Source organism: Elephantulus edwardii, unplaced genomic scaffold (genome assembly GCF_000299155.1).
Source record: "Elephantulus edwardii isolate Elephantulus edwardi_28Jun2011 unplaced genomic scaffold, EleEdw1.0 scaffold00080, whole genome shotgun sequence".
Lineage (NCBI taxonomy): Eukaryota > Metazoa > Chordata > Mammalia > Macroscelidea > Macroscelididae > Elephantulus > Elephantulus edwardii.
Window position 1 is genome coordinate 4,916,180 of NW_006399830.1, and position 18,096 is coordinate 4,934,275.

The 18,096-nt window shown below is 45.1% G+C and overlaps 1 protein-coding gene across 1 annotated transcript in view; it reads left to right on the forward strand.

Annotated features, from left to right (window-relative positions):
* Window positions 1-18,096, forward strand: part of EIF2AK1 (eukaryotic translation initiation factor 2-alpha kinase 1) — a 34,320-nt gene that overhangs the window by 7,000 nt on the left and 9,224 nt on the right. The window contains exons 2-11 of the mRNA XM_006889760.1: window positions 2,601-2,759; window positions 3,527-3,660; window positions 5,664-5,701; window positions 6,567-6,666; window positions 7,691-7,771; window positions 8,993-9,092; window positions 9,752-9,797; window positions 10,488-10,800; window positions 12,942-13,053; window positions 14,643-14,743. Coding sequence (XP_006889822.1) covers window positions 2,601-2,759; window positions 3,527-3,660; window positions 5,664-5,701; window positions 6,567-6,666; window positions 7,691-7,771; window positions 8,993-9,092; window positions 9,752-9,797; window positions 10,488-10,800; window positions 12,942-13,053; window positions 14,643-14,743 — 1,184 coding nt within the window. The remainder of the gene's footprint in view (window positions 1-2,600; window positions 2,760-3,526; window positions 3,661-5,663; window positions 5,702-6,566; window positions 6,667-7,690; window positions 7,772-8,992; window positions 9,093-9,751; window positions 9,798-10,487; window positions 10,801-12,941; window positions 13,054-14,642; window positions 14,744-18,096) is intronic.

An 18,096-nucleotide genomic window follows, 5' to 3' on the forward strand; every position in this document is an offset into this window, starting at 1 on the left:
ATATATCTTTGGCATAGCTCTGAAAATTTCTTTAGGTTGTTGAGTCAGGTACGTGTTTTTGGAAAAGATTTTTTATGCCCTTTGCTAAATGGGGGACTGGGAAGGTTGTTCGGGTTTAGATTCATGAAACTGCCTTCTCAGCTGTCTGTTTTAGTTACATGCTGGTTACAGCTCGTAGTGACCTTGTGAACAGCGGCTCTGAACCCTGCCCAGTCCTGTGCTTTCCGCTCCTTCTCCTCAGGGTTACCGCTTGATAGCCAGCTTCTCTGACTTCATAATCCCCCACAGCCAAACCACCACCATCAGTCTGCCCTCTGGTCACCCTCTGTTCGGCCTCCCAGGCTATAAAATTTTTCCCTTTGTTTTGTTGTGATTTTAGTGAAAGTTTTACAAATCAAACTTTTTGGGTTTTGATCATTCATTAGTTATAATTAATGAGTTACTTAATTACAATGTCTGATCAGCCTCTAATTGTTGTTGTATTTCCTTTACCCGAATTAAGAAATACATATTGTCACTTTCTTCGCTTGTTATCCGTGGTGAACGTCCAAGAATGATTTTGTTTGTATAATCCTTTCCTTGGCTTTTTACAATAGTGATCTTGTACAATCCTTGTCCTTATATCTCTCAGCGTAGCTCCTCTAGATCCTTCCATGCTGTGCAGTGGGGCATAGTGCTCCATTGCGTGTATATACCCAGTAGATTTTTTTACCCTGTCATCTGTTAATGCACATATAGGTTGTTTCCATCTCTTTGCTTTGTGAGAAATGCCGCCGTAAACAAGTGTGCTTGCATCTGTTGGCGCCTCTGCTCTGTGCCTTTAGAATGTATACCTAGTGGCGGGATGGCTGGCTCGGGCCTGGCTGCCTTCCACAGTGGCTGCCCCACTTTACATCTCCACCAGCTTTGTATGAGGACTCCAGTCTCTCCACACCCTCCCAGCCTTTGTTGTCCACTGTCCTGTTGACCTTTGTTACTGTTCCTGGGGTGAGATGACGTGTCATTGTTGTCTGAATTTTTCCTTTCTGATTTCCCATCTTGGTGGTAGCCTTGGTTCCCTTGGTCTCCTCCAGTTCACCTGCGGCAGTGGGTTTGGCTTTAAAGTCCTCAGTTGGTCCATTTCTGTCTTATTCTCTTTGGGACCTCTCTTCTCTGACTGCCTATAACTGGCCTCCTTTACTCAACTTAGGGGCTCTGGTGGCCTCAGCCTTTAGGGCACTTCCCTGTTGACCTGCGTGGCAGTTCGAATCCAGCCGCTCCAAGGGGAAAAAGACAAGCATTTCCTCCCATGTGATTTACAGCCTCTGAAAACCCACTGGCGGGTCAGCTGTGAGTCAGCACTGACCAGACGTTAGTGAGTGAGTGGGTCACTGAGCTTATCCATGTCTTTCCTATTGGCTCGTGCCTCTGTCCACGTGCCGTATCGCCAGGACGTTTTCATTCCATTGTATTTTTGGCTGGCTCAGTAGTATATGGAATAAAAGGAAGCAAGAAGTTTTCATGACCTTTAGTGCCAGCTGGTGTGTCCATTCAGGTTTTGAAGCCTCTTGTCCGAGGTGGTTTTTATACTGGAAGCAGTGTCTCTGACAGTTCGAATCCACCAGTGGCTCCTTGAGAGAAAGAGGAACAGTCTCCTCTTGTGGATTTAAAGCTTCTGAAAACCTGCTGGAGGGTCAGCTCTGAGTCAGTTCTGATTCCACAGCAATGAGTTTTGAGAATCTTACGCAGCTTAGTGTCTTGCATCACTGATGTGTCAAATGTGTTAATGGCTGGTTACCCAATGCAGACAGAGAGTGGGGTGGAGCTCCCCGATGAAAACAAGCTTGGAAGGAGGAGTGGCATTCACTTCCGTAATAGCTTGCCTCCGGAAACCCTATGAACCTGGAGAGAGGATGAGAGACACCCAAGCACTGAGGACTCTCCTTCATAGGGTTGCTGTGAGTCGCCTGCGACTCGATGGCACTTAACAACATAACAACAACAGTGTCTTCTAGGATTGTGTTCTTAGATGCAGTGTTATTCTTCAACATTGTGTATTATTGTGTGCATGTTCTGTAGTTTGTTTATCCATTTTGATTGTTTTTTATTATTGTAAATAGTGCTACCAGGAACTTGAAGGAGCTTTGGTGGCCTAGTGGCAAGAAACTGAACTGCAATTCTGAAGGCACGCAGTTCGAGGCTACCAGCTGCTCCATAGGAGAAAGATAGGCAGTCTCCTCCCACCAGATTAACTGCCTCTGAAAACCTGCCAGAGGGTCCGCTATGGCTTGGTTCTAACTCTCTGGTACACAACCACCCCCACCACCATGAAGTTGAGTGTGCACATATCTATTTGTGTACATCTTTTCTGTAAGGTCCATACCCAATAGTGAGTCGACTGGATTATGCGATGATTCTGTTTCCAGTTTTTCAAGGCTATGCCGTACTGTTTTCTGGATGGTTGCACTATTTTGCATTTTCCTACCAAGTCTGTCCACACCTTCTCAGCATTTATTTCCTTCCACTTAAATAGTTTTTGTTTTCTTAATTAGAGAATGTGGTTTAATCCTCGTATAAAATGCTCACAACTAATTGATGTTTCTTTCTTTGAACTTTTGTAGAGTCTGACGTGCCAGCAGATCTCCAGGTGTTGAAGGGACCCATACAGCAGCCGACCTTCCCCTTCGCAGTTGCAAACCAGCTGCTGCTTGTCTCTCTGCTGGAGCACCTGAGCCATGTGCACGAGCCAAACCCAGTCCGTTCAAGACAGGTGTTCAAATGTTAGTAAGAATGACGTCAGTGTGCTGAAAAACGAGGGAGAGGACAGTGTCATAGAAGTGCCGTGTGCTTTATTGCTGGGATCTCAAACTTCACGTTACATGTGTATAAGTGTTTTGGATAGTCTTCAGTTAGACAGAAGGATCCTTTAAGGCACTGAGATAGTGTTTGTTAGACAGGAGTGTCCTGTAAGGCATCTGTAGTCCTTGGATGCATGAGAGCCAGCATAACTCTGTGGCAGCTGGTTTTCTGAGGAGCCTCTATTGTCACGTCAGGGTATCCTTTCCTCTTGTGCACGGTCTGCACACCCGTCATGTTCTCTTGGTGTGTACCTTAGAACCTCCTGCTGTCCACTTGATTCCCACTTGGAGAGACCCTGTAGTTCATAAGGAACCAGGCTGCTAACTGAAAGGTTGGTAGTTCTTATCTGCCAGCCACTTTTTAGGAGAAAGATAGGCAGTCTCCTCCCATAAAGATGTACCATCTCAGAACGCGTCGCAGGGTCCCTGTAAGTCGGGACTGACTCGATGGCTGTGGTTTATACCGGGTGCCATCAGGGCAGCTCCCTCTCACAGCAACACCACTGGGAGGGAGTAGACTTACCGCTTCCCCTTTTAGGACCACAGCCTGGCAAGCAGTGATGCAGGTGTAAAGGTGCCCTCCTGACTGTGGCCATGTGCTGTTATTCTTCTTGATTATCTCCCTAGTTTTGAAAATTGTTACTTCTTGATGGCTGTTGTAATCTTGCTTTTCCATGTGCGTTTTGCAGTACTCTGTCAGACCTTTATCAAGATGGGGCTGCTGTCTTCGTTCACCTGCAGTGATGAATTTAGCTCACTTCGACTGCACCACAACAGAGCCATTACTCATTTAATGAGGTCAGCTAAAGAGAGCATTCGCCAGGTAAGTGCTGAAAGAAAACCCTTTATGTATTACAAAATGTGTTACAATTCAAAGAGCACGGTTTTTAAAACATTGTAAAATTCTAATTTTAAAACAATATATATGCTTACATAAAATAAATTGATTGTGTGGCTACTCAAAAATTGGTGGTTCGGACCCAGCCAGAGGTGTCACAGAAGAGGCCTGGTGCTCTGCTCCTGCCGGGAGAACCCATAGTGCCTTGCCCCACGCCTCAGGTCCCCAGAGTCCAGGTTGACTCGGTGGTGGCAGCAGCAACGTGCCTGCCTCACATTTAGGTCTGGGGTTAAAACAGTGAACATGGACAAAATCCTGTGCCCTCCCTGGGGGCTCCTCGTCTCGGGGCAGCTCGGTCGGTCAGTTGACACATCATCCACAAAGGCAGTGCTGGACTGTGTATTTCGGTGAGTAGTCACTGGGTCTTCAGAGCTTGTGCACAGCCATCAAAGATGCAGCCCCTCGTCTTTCTCTCTTGAAGCAAAGAATGAAGAAAGTCGTAGATGCTCGCAAACAGCTTGTTCAGAGGACCGATGGACCCCACAATCCCTGGCCTCTGTGGCCCCAAAAGCGGAACGAGGTGGTACTCGGCTTCTCCTGATCCTCCACCAGCAGGCCCTTGACAAAGCAGGAGAAGCTCTCGGTAGTGACAAAGGCCAGCCTTAGGGGTCTGATGCAGCCTAATGGAACCCCTGAGACTGGAACCCTCAGTCACGCGCTAAGCCTACAACCAAACTCATCCTTGTAGTTCAGCTTTCAGTCAATAAACAAGCCTCCAAGGGAGGGTGAAGGAGCGGCAGGTAGGAAGGAGGGGGACCTGAAGCCTTTGTCACGTGTATGTTTTTTTTGTAAAGTTTTTTTTTTTAAATTTTATTTTATTTTATTATTTTTGTGTGCGTGTACCGTCAAATCAGATCTGACTGGTACAGGAGGAGATGGCCCCTCCTTCCCCGGCAGAGCATCTGGTGGATTCGAACCGTGCACCTCTGGGATTGTAGTTGCAGTTTCTTGCCGCTAGGCCACACGTGTATGGGTTTTACCCACAGTCAGATGGGAAGCATTGCAGGATTTAAAATAAATGTGTTCCCATATTCTGGGCGGTGCTCACGAGGGAAGATGGGACAGTCTGGTTCCATTGAGGTTAGAGCTTTGGAACTCTCGTGGGGCATTCTGCTCTGTTATGTAGGGTAGCTGGTTGATTGGCATAACTTCCATTTGACAGGGTCATTCTGGCTGCGTTGCGGAGAGTAGATGAAGGGTGTGGGGCAGGAGCAGGGAGACCAGTTACAGTTCTTCAGGCAAAATGCGCGGTGGGTGGGATGGGGGTTGGAGGTGGAGGGGGGTGGGGGGAGTGGGCAGGCAGATGGAAGTGCAGCAGGTCTGGGGATGCTACTACAGGTTTGCTTTCAGACCACCGCAGTAAAGCAGGTTGCACAATAAAGCGAGGCACACAGGCTCGGTGCTTTTCCTGTCCATAGAAAAGTTAGGATTATCCTAGTCTGTACTCTCGTGTGTGCAGCAGTGTTGTGAAAATGTTTGAGATACTGAGAATTACCAACACATGATAGAGACAGGAAGCGAGCACATGCTGTTGGGAAAGTGATGCCCCTAGACCTTCTCGTCACACGGTCACTGCAAACCTTCAACTTGTCAAACATACATGAACACAGTGATGTGAAATACAGTGAAATTAGAGATTCTTGTAGTTATGTATATATTTTTTATATCTACTGAATGACTTCTTTGTTAAACTCTCAGAATCATCAAGGGGAAATAAGAATCTGTCTTCTTTACTAGTGATCTTTGGCTTAGAAAACTATTATTTTAAAAAACTAGTAAATTCTAAATAAAGCTATGGATATTTTTGTTTTTAGTATTGTTGATGCAATTGCTATTATTAACATGACATTACATGTTGATAAATGCCTTACTTCCTGTAACAGTTTAGAGTGGTTTTCAACATTAGCATTGTTTTTGTTTGGTTTTAGGATCCTTCTGAGGAGAATTCTCATATCAAGAAAATCAGGTATGTGTTAAAAACTTGCTTTGATTATCCAAAGAATAAACTACTTAAAAGAGATTAAGGGTTAAGAAAATACTAGTTTTGGCGTTAAAAATAATACAGTTAGTGTTAACAAAGCCCACACCAAACACACTGCCATCAATAACTCTCTACCCCTATTCAGTGTAGATGCCAAGAGGCCCCAGGACATTCAGAACTCATCTTAGTCTCTGTCACGGCCACAGCCCTGAATTTCAGACATACTTCATATACAATCTGTAAATGGTTCTGGGCCATTAAGAGATTTAAGTCCCTTTATTGCTTATTCAACAGCCAGCTGACTCAGTGAAGCGCAGCTGACTCCTTGCTGCCCCGGGGCTGTAAATGGAGGGGGAAGACATTGCCCATCATTTTCTCTCGGGGCCACCGGTAGATTCTAACCACCGCTGGTGTAGCATTGCAGCTCCCTGCTGACCGTGCCACCAGTACTCACCTGTCACCCCATACCTGTTAGCCACTCTTAGGGACTCCTGCTTTAACTATGTATACGAACTTTGTAAGTAAACCAGTATAAAATAAAAACCAAACAAAAAAAAAACCACCCCAACCCTTGATGATAACTTCTAATTAGAATATTAATTGCTGCTAATGTTCTTGAAGTTTGCCTAATATTTCTTTTTCCTGTCTTTATTATGTTATAGGTTCCCTTAGCAAATACCTACTTTGTAGAGACTGACACTTCCACTATAGCACATCCTTCCTTAATGATCACTATTTATTAAGATCCCAGCAAATGAGATTTAGGAGGCTGATAATTTAATGAATGTGAAAGCTTTAATTCTCTCCTGTCATATTAATGATTTGTTAAATGTTTCTGTTTCACTTTTAGAGCCAGAGAAATAGCCTTTGAAGCACAGACCTCACGTTACTTAAATGAGTTTGAAGAGCTTGCCATCTTAGGGAAAGGAGGCTATGGCAGAGTCTACAAGGTGGCCTTTTACGTTCTCATGTTGACCTGTTGTTTGAAGGAAATGTGTTTTAAGACTTTGCTTTCATTATCATTATCATTAGATGTACTCAAAGGGAAAAATGCTGGAAATTTGGCCTGTTTTCTCATTAGGAATGTTTCTTTACAGGGAAGAAGGAAGGTTTCTAAAGGTCAGCACTTTGAACCCATCCGCTCTTCCATGGGAGAGAGATGGGGCAGGTCGTTTCTGTAAAATGGATAGTTCTTGGAAGTCCTGTGAGGCACTTAGTCCTGTTTTATCCTAAAGGGTTGCTGAGAGTTGGGGTCAACTCAGTGGTAATGGATTTGACATGATTGATTTATTTCTTGATCATGTTGGCTGTTAGATGGATCCTGGAACCTTTGAATTGTTTGTTTTATTAAAAACTAGTTACTGAAAAAAAAAACTAAAAAAAACAAACACCTAGTTACTGGGAAAAGTTGTGCTGCTTTTGCCAAGAGCCCCAGCTGTCAAACCTAGACCTTCTAGGGGTCGGTTCAGAATTGTGTCATGGAAGGCTTCCAGTTTAGCTGAGTAGGGATGATGACGTTCTTGAACTTAATGAAAAAGACAGTATTTCAATTTTTCTTCTTTTATTTCAGTGAAATTTTACAGAACCAATTTGTTTCCTGCCCAGCTGTTCATACACATTTTGTTTTGCTGCACTGCTTGCAATCCCTGCAGTGTAGCAGCACTCGTCCTATTCCCTCCCTGTGTGTACTGTTTCCATTTGTGTGTCTCCCCACCCCCATGCTTTGTTTAAGGAGTTCCTACCTCCTGGATGCTGTTGTTCACTTTGTAGACCTGTTGTTCAGCTGTTAGTCATTCCTGAGTTCAGTTCTAGGCTTGGAGGGTGATTAAGGACCATAGTTTTATGGGAGGACATGTGTTTAGCTTGACTATCTCTCTGTATGGCTTGGATTGTCTCAGCTCAGATTCAAAGGACTGACTGTTCTTCATTTGGAATTTAATGGAATAAACTTTTGCTTTTCTCTCTCCTTTTTAGGTCAGGAATAAATTAGATGGCCAGTATTATGCCATTAAAAAAATCCTAATTAAGGGTGCAACTAAAACAGATTGCATGAAGGTATGATTATTTTTAAAATTATTTCTTTTTCTTCATACATTTTTCTTGTAGTTTGAATGACAGTTTATAGAGCACACTGTTTTCTGAAAATAACTTCTTTTGACTAGTTGAGTATTCAGGTGCTTTCAAAGAGTGCTGTGTGTAAATGTGTGTAAGTGGTAAACACCACCAGGTCTCAGATCTGCAGTACAGTCAAGTCCAGCAAACAGCAGAAGGAAATTCTTGCTTGCCTCTGCGTGTGTGTTTTGGCACACACTACCCCACATGTCAGAGCCAGTGCTGGGAAGAGGAATTTTTAGGTAAATTACAAGCACCACCATTTTATTGCACCTTGTTTTATTTGGCTTCACAGATACTGTGGGGTTTGTACAAGGTGGAGGCTTGCGGCAGGCCTGGGTTGGGGGAATCTGCGGTGTCCTTTGCCAGCAGCACGAGTGCACTTGGTGTCACACTTCAGTCACTCTCGCAGTGTCTCGAACTTTTCCATCCTGCTTCTGGGGTGTATTTGACAGACTGCAGTCAGTGGAAACGTTGCTTGTGTGTGTGCTTGAGAAACCAAGACTGCCTCCTAACTCTGTACTGTGGTGCCTGGAGTGGAGCCTGAAACACCTTGGAGTTAGGCCTGGATTGCCACACAGTGTAATTTGTTACAGACCTCACCAGCCCAGTTCAGGTCTGTTTCTTCCTGACGTGCTGTGTGGTCCTGGGCAGATGGTTTTGTCCTCTGAGCAGCTTCTGTCTCCCACTCTCATAGTGGTGGCGATGTCAGGGGTGCTGCTTAGCTTGGGGGTCCTTGAAAAATCAAATGAGTAAACCTAAAAGCATTTGAGTCTGTATGTTATTTGCTTGCTATAATAATTGCCATTTGTCTCTCACAACAGTAGTCCAATAACTTTAATACGGTTTAGATTTATTATTTTTTTTAAAGAGGAGTTTTTATTGCTATTTGCTCTGGAACGAACAATATTTGGTGCATGAACATGGAGTGTTTGGGTGGTCAGATGGCCATGTGTGTGATTGCTGGCTCAGAGGTTGGTGGTTTGAACCCAACTCAGTGAGGTGCCTTGGAAGACAGGCGGGTGATCTGTAGCGCGGAAAGTTCCTGGGGTGCAGTCCTCTGCACACATGGGGTCACAATGTGACCTGCAGATGCCTATTAGCACCTGTGAACATTTAACAGGCTGTCAGCCAAGGCCAGTTGTAAGTCCGTTTCCTTTGCAGGTCCTCCGGGAGGTGAAGATGCTGGCGGGTCTCCAGCATCCTCACATCATAGGCTACCACACTGCTTGGATAGAGCATGTCCACGTGACTCGACCCCATGGTGAGCCTCTTTCAGTGGTAGTGTTGGGGGTGGGATGAAGGCATTCACAGTCTACAGTCGGCCCCCTTTTATGTGGATCCCACTAGCCTACAGTGGTTTTAAGTCTTTTTTTTTTAAAAAAAAAAAAAGATGATTACTGCTTGGTGGAAATGATATGAAATTCATATGTCAGTGTCAGTAAACAGTGAGGTACTGGAACACAGCTCCCTGGCAGATCTCACTGGTTATAGCAGAGTTTCAAGGGGCCCACAAAGCCCAACATACTAGCTGTTTGGTCCTCTATTTACTGCATATTGTCACCAGGCCTCAGCATTTAGCTGACTGGAGGAAGGTGAGGCAGTCTGCATCCAGGACAGTATGAGCCCTGAGGGGCGGGGCTCTCCTGAGGGGACACTCTCCCACCCTGAGGGGCCCTGGGGGTTAGAATGACTTGGTTGAGGGTTTGGCTTATTCCTCATTGGTGTAGTTGAACAGTATGGTTCCCAAACCATGCCAGTTGTTTAAATACGCCTCTTGTCTCAGACTTGGCCACAAAGTCCCAACATTTTTAGGTGTGTCGTTCTACTTGATATGATTTGCATATTTTGATCTGCCTTTGACTGTCTTTGTTGGAAAATCAAGTGACCTCAAAGTTTCTCTGGTTTGTTTTTGTTCCACAGACAGAGTTTCTCTGCAGCTCCCCTCTCTGGAAATGCTCTCGGAAAGGTATGGAGACGAGTCTTGCATTTTGCATGTTTGTCATCAGCCCGTGTCACTTGCATTAGGTTTCCTTTGTCCTTGGCCTCTGGGAGCTTTACAGTTCAAACTGTAGAGATAGTTCCTCCTCTCAGATACTTCTATTATTATTATTCCATTCATTCATTGTTGCACTTTTCTCCCTGCCCCCCCTCCCCCCGGTTCATTCTTCTCTTTGAAAAGTAAAAGAAAAATTCTTTGTTTTACAGTCCCTCCCCCCAGGTCCTCTCCACTATGCAGCCTTCGTTGTGGACTCTCAGATATTCTTGTCAGTGTTTTATATGGATCCATTTATTATGTCTCTTTGGCTTTATATCAGAAAATTCATTGTTTGAAGCTAGGCCTGAGAGCCACAGCCCTGTGTTTTCTTCTAAGACTTCCACCCTTAGTGTTCAAAGTTTGTATTTGTTGTGTTTTGGAATCAGTCCTATGAGATCAGAAGGACTGTGATAAAGCTCAGAAGGCAGGAAGGGACAGGACAGGAGGACGAGTGGAAATGGGAAACACAGGGAGGGAGTGGGGAAAGAGCAGATCGAAGTCAGCCGTTGAACTAGAATGAGTGCACGGTGTTGGCTGGAGAACCGGCCTGTTCTTTCAGAAAAGGAGCTCTGCTGCTAACGTTGTTTGTGCTGCTTGTTACCTTTGTGTCTTCCTCTCCAGAGATGATCAGGGTGGTGCTAAAGGTGGCAGTAGCAGCTCATCCATTATCTTTGCGGAGTTAACCTCAGACAAAGAAAAGGCCTTTGGAGGATCTGCCCTTGAAAGTCAGCATAACAGCTTGGTGAACTACACGACCCATTTAGTCCGCAGAGCGGCCAGTGACTCGGAATCCTCATCCATTGAACTTCAGGGTGATGAGCTGCCCGCCAGCGAGCCCCAGCTGCCTCTCAGGCCTCAGCTCGACCTGGAGGAGAGTTTCACGTCCACTGAGGAGTCCTCTGAGGGAAACGTGAACGTGTTTGGGCAGCCGGAGGTAGGCGACTTTCCCCTAATCTACGAGTGTGACACTTCCTATGGTCACCGTGTCAAGGACTCTGATGATGTCCGGCCGGTCATGCGTATTAGGCTTGTGACCTTGATTAATGTCCCCACATTGAAACATTTTCCCCTCTTCCTTATATAACATAAGTACCTAACATAAGTACCAAAAAGCCGTTGTTCTTGTCTAAATTGCAGTGATTTTCCTGCTTTATAATTGGAGGCCAGCTTTCCTTAAGAGAAAATCTAGGGCTTCCTCTGTCTGTTGATAGCATGCTGTAAGGTGTGGCTTCACCCTTGACCTTCCAGGGGTCCTTCCCCCTTCTCTCTTTTCTTTTCTTTTTGATTTTAACTCTTCTGTGGCCTCTCTTTCACTAGCTCTGCCTGTTTGATTGCCTTAAAAACCTTTTTCACTCATTTTGTTAAAAAAAAAAAAAAAGGAGGCCATCAAGGACTAATATCCTCCCTTGCTGATAGGCAGTTCCACTGTTGTTGTCAGGGACCATCTGGTCGGCTCTGACTCCTCGTGTCTCCTGTGCAGTGAACGGAACACCGCCCGCCCACAGCAGCCTCGCCTTCTCTGCTGCGCTTGGGTGCAGGGTCAGTCCATCCTGTTGAAGGTTTTCCTCCTCACTGACCCTCCTTGATCACGGATGATGACTTTCACCAGCCCCTGCCCTTCCAGACACAGTCCTTGCTTCTAAGGAGCCTTCTGGCCACACGTCTTCCAAGACAGATTTGTTCCTTCTCAGTACCACACTCCAGCGGCATCAAGTCTCCAGTCTTAGTCATTTTCACATTTCTATGTGGCGATTAGAAATAGTGTGATTTAGGTCCTTCACACTGCAGTTATCAGGGTGCCATCCTGGTTTTTAGCATTTGAAGGATGACACCCTTGCTTTTTAGCACTTAGAGAGACTCTGCACCAGATTGATTTCTGACCACTGCTTCTGTGGGTATTGTTTGTGGACCCAAGTAAAAAAGAAATGTTAGACAACTTCACTCTTTTCTCCATTTATTGTGATGATGATTACTGCTCTGGTTGTAAGATTTTTGTTTTCTTTCTGTTGAGGTGAAATCTGTATTGAAAAGTATATAATCTTTACGCTTCATCAGTAAGTGCTTCAGGTCTTTGTTTTTTGCCGGCATGGTTGTGTCATCTGCACATCGCAGGTTTTTGATAAATTTTCCTTTATTCCTAATGCTGTTATTTGTCGTGCGGTCCAGCTTCTCAGATTGTTTGCTCAGCGTACGTGTTGTGTAGGCCTGGTCACACTGCTTTCCGGATTTGAAACCATGAAGTGACCCCTTGTTCTGTTTGAATGGCTGCTGCTTGGTCTGTGTATCGGTTTAGCACCAGCACACGTAAGTGCTCTGCGATTACTACTGTTCGCAGTTTGCAGTAACCCACACAATCCAGTAAGGACACAAATGACATCACACCACTGTCATCGCGTCAGTTCTGACTCGTAGCCACTTTGTTGGGTTTCTGAGGCTGTAAACACGTATAGTAGGAGACTGCTGGCCATTCTGCCATGGAGCAGCTGGTGGATTTGAGCTATTGACCTTTTAGTTAGCAACCTGGTACATTATATACCGTGCCACAGGGCTTCGTAAGTAATATCAGAAGTCCCACTGACTTACAGTTCAGTACTGGACACACCCCGTACTTGCAAACGTTCCACCTTTCACAACATGTGATGAAGTCACTGCTATGACCAGACCCTGTCTGCCTGGTGCACATAGTTCAGACAGGGAGAGAGCTGTGATGAGGGAGCAGTCTTCTTAAAAATCAGTTCTCAGACTACAACAGATGTGTCATTGAAATTTATTCTTCTTTTTACCTATTAAAATATATCATGAGTATTAAAAACAAATCAATTCTGTGGAAAACAATAAAGAACTGGATTTGAAACTGTCCAGGATACAGAGCTGCGTGACCTGACTGTGTATTGCTGCCGAGTGTGCTTGGCCTGTGGCACTGCTCCCCAGGGCTTTTCCGCCTGTCCCCTTCCCTGGCTGGGCTTTGGGGACAGGCCCGTGCCCGTCTTCTGTCTCAGAGGTTGCCTTGGAGGTGCCACGCGAGTGCTTGTTGACCCAGCGGGTAGGATGTCACCTGTGTGTCCTGCCCTGCAGATGCAGTACCACCTGATGCTCCACATCCAGATGCAGCTGTGCGAGCTCTCACTGTGGGACTGGATCACCATGCGGAACAGGCGGAGCCAGGAGTGCGTGGATGAGTCGTCCTGTGAGTACCGCACGTGCAGCCCCACCCACTCCAAGCTGGCAGAGACAGGCCTTTCCATCAGGAGGTAGTACAAGACCGATGTTGAAGCCCTCAAGCAGGACCAGGAGCTTCCATCCTCATGAGCAAGAGGGCTGAGTCAGGAAGTGCTTTAGAGGGTTTGCGCTGCACACAGGCCCACAGGCCAGGAATGTCGCTGCCCTTAGAACACCTCAGAATTAAAGAGAATGTCAGTTCCCTTTTCTGGAACAGAAAGTACAATTTATTGTAAAGTTTATCTTATATGTCCTCATCAGAGTAAATGTAGTGAGAGTAAAATTATGAATTCAGGAAATAATGAAAGAGTTGTTTTTGTTAGTCTATCCCAGTGTTCTGTGAACGAAGGTTGGGTTTGCGTCCCGGCGGTAATCTGCCTCAGCTTTGGGAACCGTGCGGTAATACTCCTTGTCTCACCGGGGAAATGTGGATGAGGCCTGTTGTGTAAGGTGCTTGTAAGGACTAAAACACTGAGGGAAACACCCAAAGCCCTGTTGTCAGTTCTGACTTGCAGTGATCCGCTCCTGAATTTTCAAGGCTGTAAATCGATACAGGAGCCTGCCCATCTTTGTCCCACAGGGCTGCCCATGGCCTTGAACTGCTCACTTGTCAGTTAGCAGCTTAACGCATTACACCACCAGGGCTCCTTCTGGATATACTGGTGTTTGTTCTTTATGTACCATCAACTTGGAACCAACTCATAGCTGATTGGGTAGGTTTTCAGAGGCTGGAAGTCACATGTGAGGAGATTGCCCATCGTTCTGTCAAGGAGCAGCTGGTGAACTCGAACCAGGTATCTTTAGGTTGGCAGTACAGCTTCTTACCACTAATTAGGCCACTAGAGTTACAGGTATTTCCAAGACAAACTAAAAGAAAGTTGTTGTATTGTTGTTGATTGCCTTCGAGTCAGGCACACCTCCTGGCAACCCTATGAACCCCCTCTACAACTATCGACATTTGTTTAGGCATGTTGTTTAGGAAGTGACTCAGGAAGTTGTTTAGAGGGTTTGTTTTCCAAGGAAGGTAGTTACTCTGAATACGTGTGTGCAAGTCAAAGTTTTAGTGACATATCCAACAACCCACAGGAGGTTGCCCTTGTTGATGTTAGGGACAGTCATGGTGGGGGTTCCAGGAAGTGGAACCGTTGTTTACAGCACACACCGAAGCACAGAAGATCCCCAGTTACCCACGAGCTCGTGTAAGAGGAGGCAGTCATCGTTCTCTGTAAGGAAGGGTTTGGCTGTGTGACAGAGTTGTCCTTAGGTACCATAGAGTTGAGTTCAGCTCATAGTGATCCCATGTCACACAGCTAGTTACATGCTTGGTTATTAAATTTTAAGGTTGTCGGTTCAAGGAACACCTCACGGTCTGCTCCCATAGACATCACAACCTGGAGAGCCCTGTGGGTGGGACGGACCCCACAGCACCTGCCATCATTGCTAGAAATTGAAATACCCCATGAGCACCTCATCACCATATTTAAAGCTACATTAACGATTATATGCTCACATACTTGCGTGAAAAAGGGAAATGAAATTTATTCTTTTTGCTTCAAGGTCCTTACATCATGGCCAGTGTTGCAACAAAAATTTTTCAAGAATTGGTGGAGGGTGTATTTTACATCCATAACGTGGGGATTATGCACAGAGATCTGAAGGTGAGTGTGGGAGGAGTGATGAGGGCAGGGGCACGTCCTCGGAGGGAGGACATGGTTCACTCGGACGAGCACACCCTCACTGGTGCACTTCTGAGGTGATTGTTCTTTTTGTAGACATCGCTGTTTCATTGGCTCAGAATAGGAAAACCTTAGATTGAACTAAAAAACAATACTCTTCGGGTATTTAAAAGTTCTCTTTGCAGTGTCAGTACTGCCATTCTGGTAGTATGAGTACCCTGGGTTTTAAGATTCATGATGTTTTTGTTAATTCCTATAGGAAAAAATTGATAGGAAAGATAGATGGAAATGGGAAACGGATTAGGAAAATGCTGTTACACTATGGAGATTGGAATTAATATCACAACACATGAGTGTGAATTGTGAAATGGAAAGCCAGTTTGCTCTCTACCTTTCATTCTTTTCATTTTAGTCACAATAAAATGGTAATTTGAAAAAAAATTGCTCTGGAGACTCATATGATTTTGAAGAGTAAAAGTTGTATCTGTTAATATAGACTGTAGAGGAAATTTAGCCTGAGAAATTAAACAACAACAAAAATAGACGTTTTTCTCTTCCCTAAATGAAAAGGTGTGTTTTCTGGTTTGAGGTTGAGACTAGAGTGTGGTTGTGGTTGACTATAGGGTGTGATTAGATTTGGCCTCATATTTAAAAAGGCTTTTGGGCCCTTGAGCCTGTGGCCCTCTGGCCTGCTTTTTGTGGATCTACTGAATAAAACAGCCTTGGAAGCAGGAGCGGCATCCACTTCCAAAAAAGCTTGCCTCTGGAAACTCTATGAACTTGGAGAAAAGATGAAAGTTTTGTGTTCAAGACTTTGATTCATAGGGTTGCTAGAGGTCGTCTCTGACTCTACAGCACTTAACAACAACAGCAAATGAAAAATAAAATTTATTAAGACACATTTGATCTGTGGGTTTAAAACCAACTTTCTGGGGTAATGACAGATTTATTTTACTCTTGTCCCCCAAAACCTGTGAGCACTAGAATTGTCAAAGAACACCTGATATTTAGTAAATCAGGAAAGAATGTGAACATTAGGGGGAGGGGAGAGGAATTGTTTTCTGACTGAAATCTTTGGAGCTCAGTTTACTGCAAACCCAGCCTGTGACACAGTGAGCCACATCGTGGTACACATTCCCAGTACTCAGGAAAGAGCAGAGTGTTACACGATGTGTAGTAAATAAATTCATGGTCCTTGAGAAAGGAATGATAAAACCACTCCGTAATTAAAGAATGAAGTGTCCTGTCCCACTAACATCCCCCAGGTAGGATGAACATGACACAACCAGAGCCGTCTCCCACCAGTGTTTTCATTAGCATTTCGATTGTGGGTTTTTAAGCTTACAATAGATTACAATAGCTCTTTGCCGTTCCAGGTACTAATATTTTAACCCTTTAAAGGGAAGAGTCAGGAGGAGAGGAAAATGTCAAATCCTTAAAATTTAACACCGGGTCCATGAAGGCCAAAGAAATACACTTTTTAAAAATTTTTATTTTATTTTATTATTTTTATGTGTACTGTCAAATCAGATCTGACTGCTACAGGAGGAGATTGCCCCCTCCTTCTCCAGCAGAGCATCTGGTGGCTTTGAACCGTGTACCTCTGGGATTGCAGTGCAGCGTCTTGCCACTAGGCCACCAGAGCTCCTTAGAAATACACTTTTTTTTTATTATTGTTGTTTTTGTGTGTCTGTGTACTGTCAAATCAGATCTGACTGGTACAGGAGGAGATTGTCCCTCCTTTCCCGGCAGAGCATCTGGTGGATTCAAACCATGGGCCTCTGGGACTGTAGTGCAGCTTCTTGCCACTAGGCCACCAGAGCTCCCCAGAAATACACTTTTAAAGCTCTAAACAGTTGCTGTTTTTTTTTTAAAAAAAGAAATAACACAAAAAACAGTTTGATGCCAGTTGCACTTTTTTTTTTAATTTACAATTATTTTTTTTGTTGGAAAAAAACATTGGGGGTACAAGGAGGCGAGGGTTGGGGGCAGAAGGGTGAGGATGGGCAGGGGTGCAGTTGCAGAGCTGCAGAAATTGGTGGGGGGAGCAGGTGAAGGAAATGAAAAGGATCCAGTGGGGACCAGATGCTACAGGAAAATGACAAGCATTTTCCAGTGGTGATTAAACCAACTGTCTTATTGATTTGGGAACTGGATGCCGACTCTCTGGCTTCTTCACACTGAACAGGGGCGTAGATGTGAAGGGGGAAAGGGAGGACACTTTATCACCTTACTGGTGATGTTGGGTTAAGGCTGCTTGCCTTCTTGTTCTGTTAGAAGATATTTTCTTGTCATTTGCCAGTTGCACTTTTCATCCCTGATAATTATTAAGAAAGAGGATTCTGTGGACTTCCGTGGCTGCAGGTTTAAGTGATGTATTCCTTCACTTTATTATGCTCCATGTGAACATTTATGGAGAACTTGGTTTCCGGCCCTTCATTTCTACAGGTTTTTACAGTTTTAAATACTGTCTCCTCATTTTCACAGCACTATCCCCAAGCCCTTCCTGTGATTCTCACATCTGTTTATCCTCTGCTCTGTGCCTTCCTGCTTCCTGAGCTCTCTCCCTGGGTATTGTTGTGATTGTGTTCTAAGGGCTGTGTACTTCCTGCTGGTACTGTCCACCTTGGGGGACGCCTAGTGTTGGCACAGAGGTGCGGCGAGCCTTGTGCTCGGCGGGTTGCTAAGGGTTCCATCCAGCTCTGTGAGGTTTCTTATTAAGCCTGGTCAGTTGTGTGAGTTTGTGTTTTGTTCCACATTTTCCCCCACTGTGATTTTTTTTTTAGTGGTCAGCAGAGTATTAATTTGCTTATTCCTCTGTTGTCAGAGGGTATACAGTTCTCGGAATACTTGGGAACAAAGGAGAGTCAGTATTGAAGTCATATTAATTTTTTGTAGTAGGTTTAAGAATCAGTAGTGTGTCTGTCTGGGGGCACAAGGTTCTTGGTCCCGTCTTTCCGAGTGCAGGCACAGCCAGAGGTTAGAGGGGGTGGTGTTGGGACCTGACACTGCCCGGCCCTGTGGCGAGGTTATTGCTATAGACGGAGTCCCACACCTTTGCCGGAAGTAGCTATTTTAGGCTCTGTTTCTGTTTCTCACTATAGATATTCCTGATGTGTGTTTTGCAGATGTCCTCAAGGGAGAGGGGCTTTGAGAGAGGGTTATTAGGGTCTCCCTCAAGAGGTGGAATTCGAGCTGCCTGATGCCCGCAGGGAGAACCCCTTGGCTGTTGGTCAGTCTCAGGGGGTAGGAGTGGTCCAGCAGCCTGGTGAGGAGGGCCACGTCCCGGATGTTGGCACCACGCTGCAGGTACGACTCCCCGTTCCTCGTTAGGA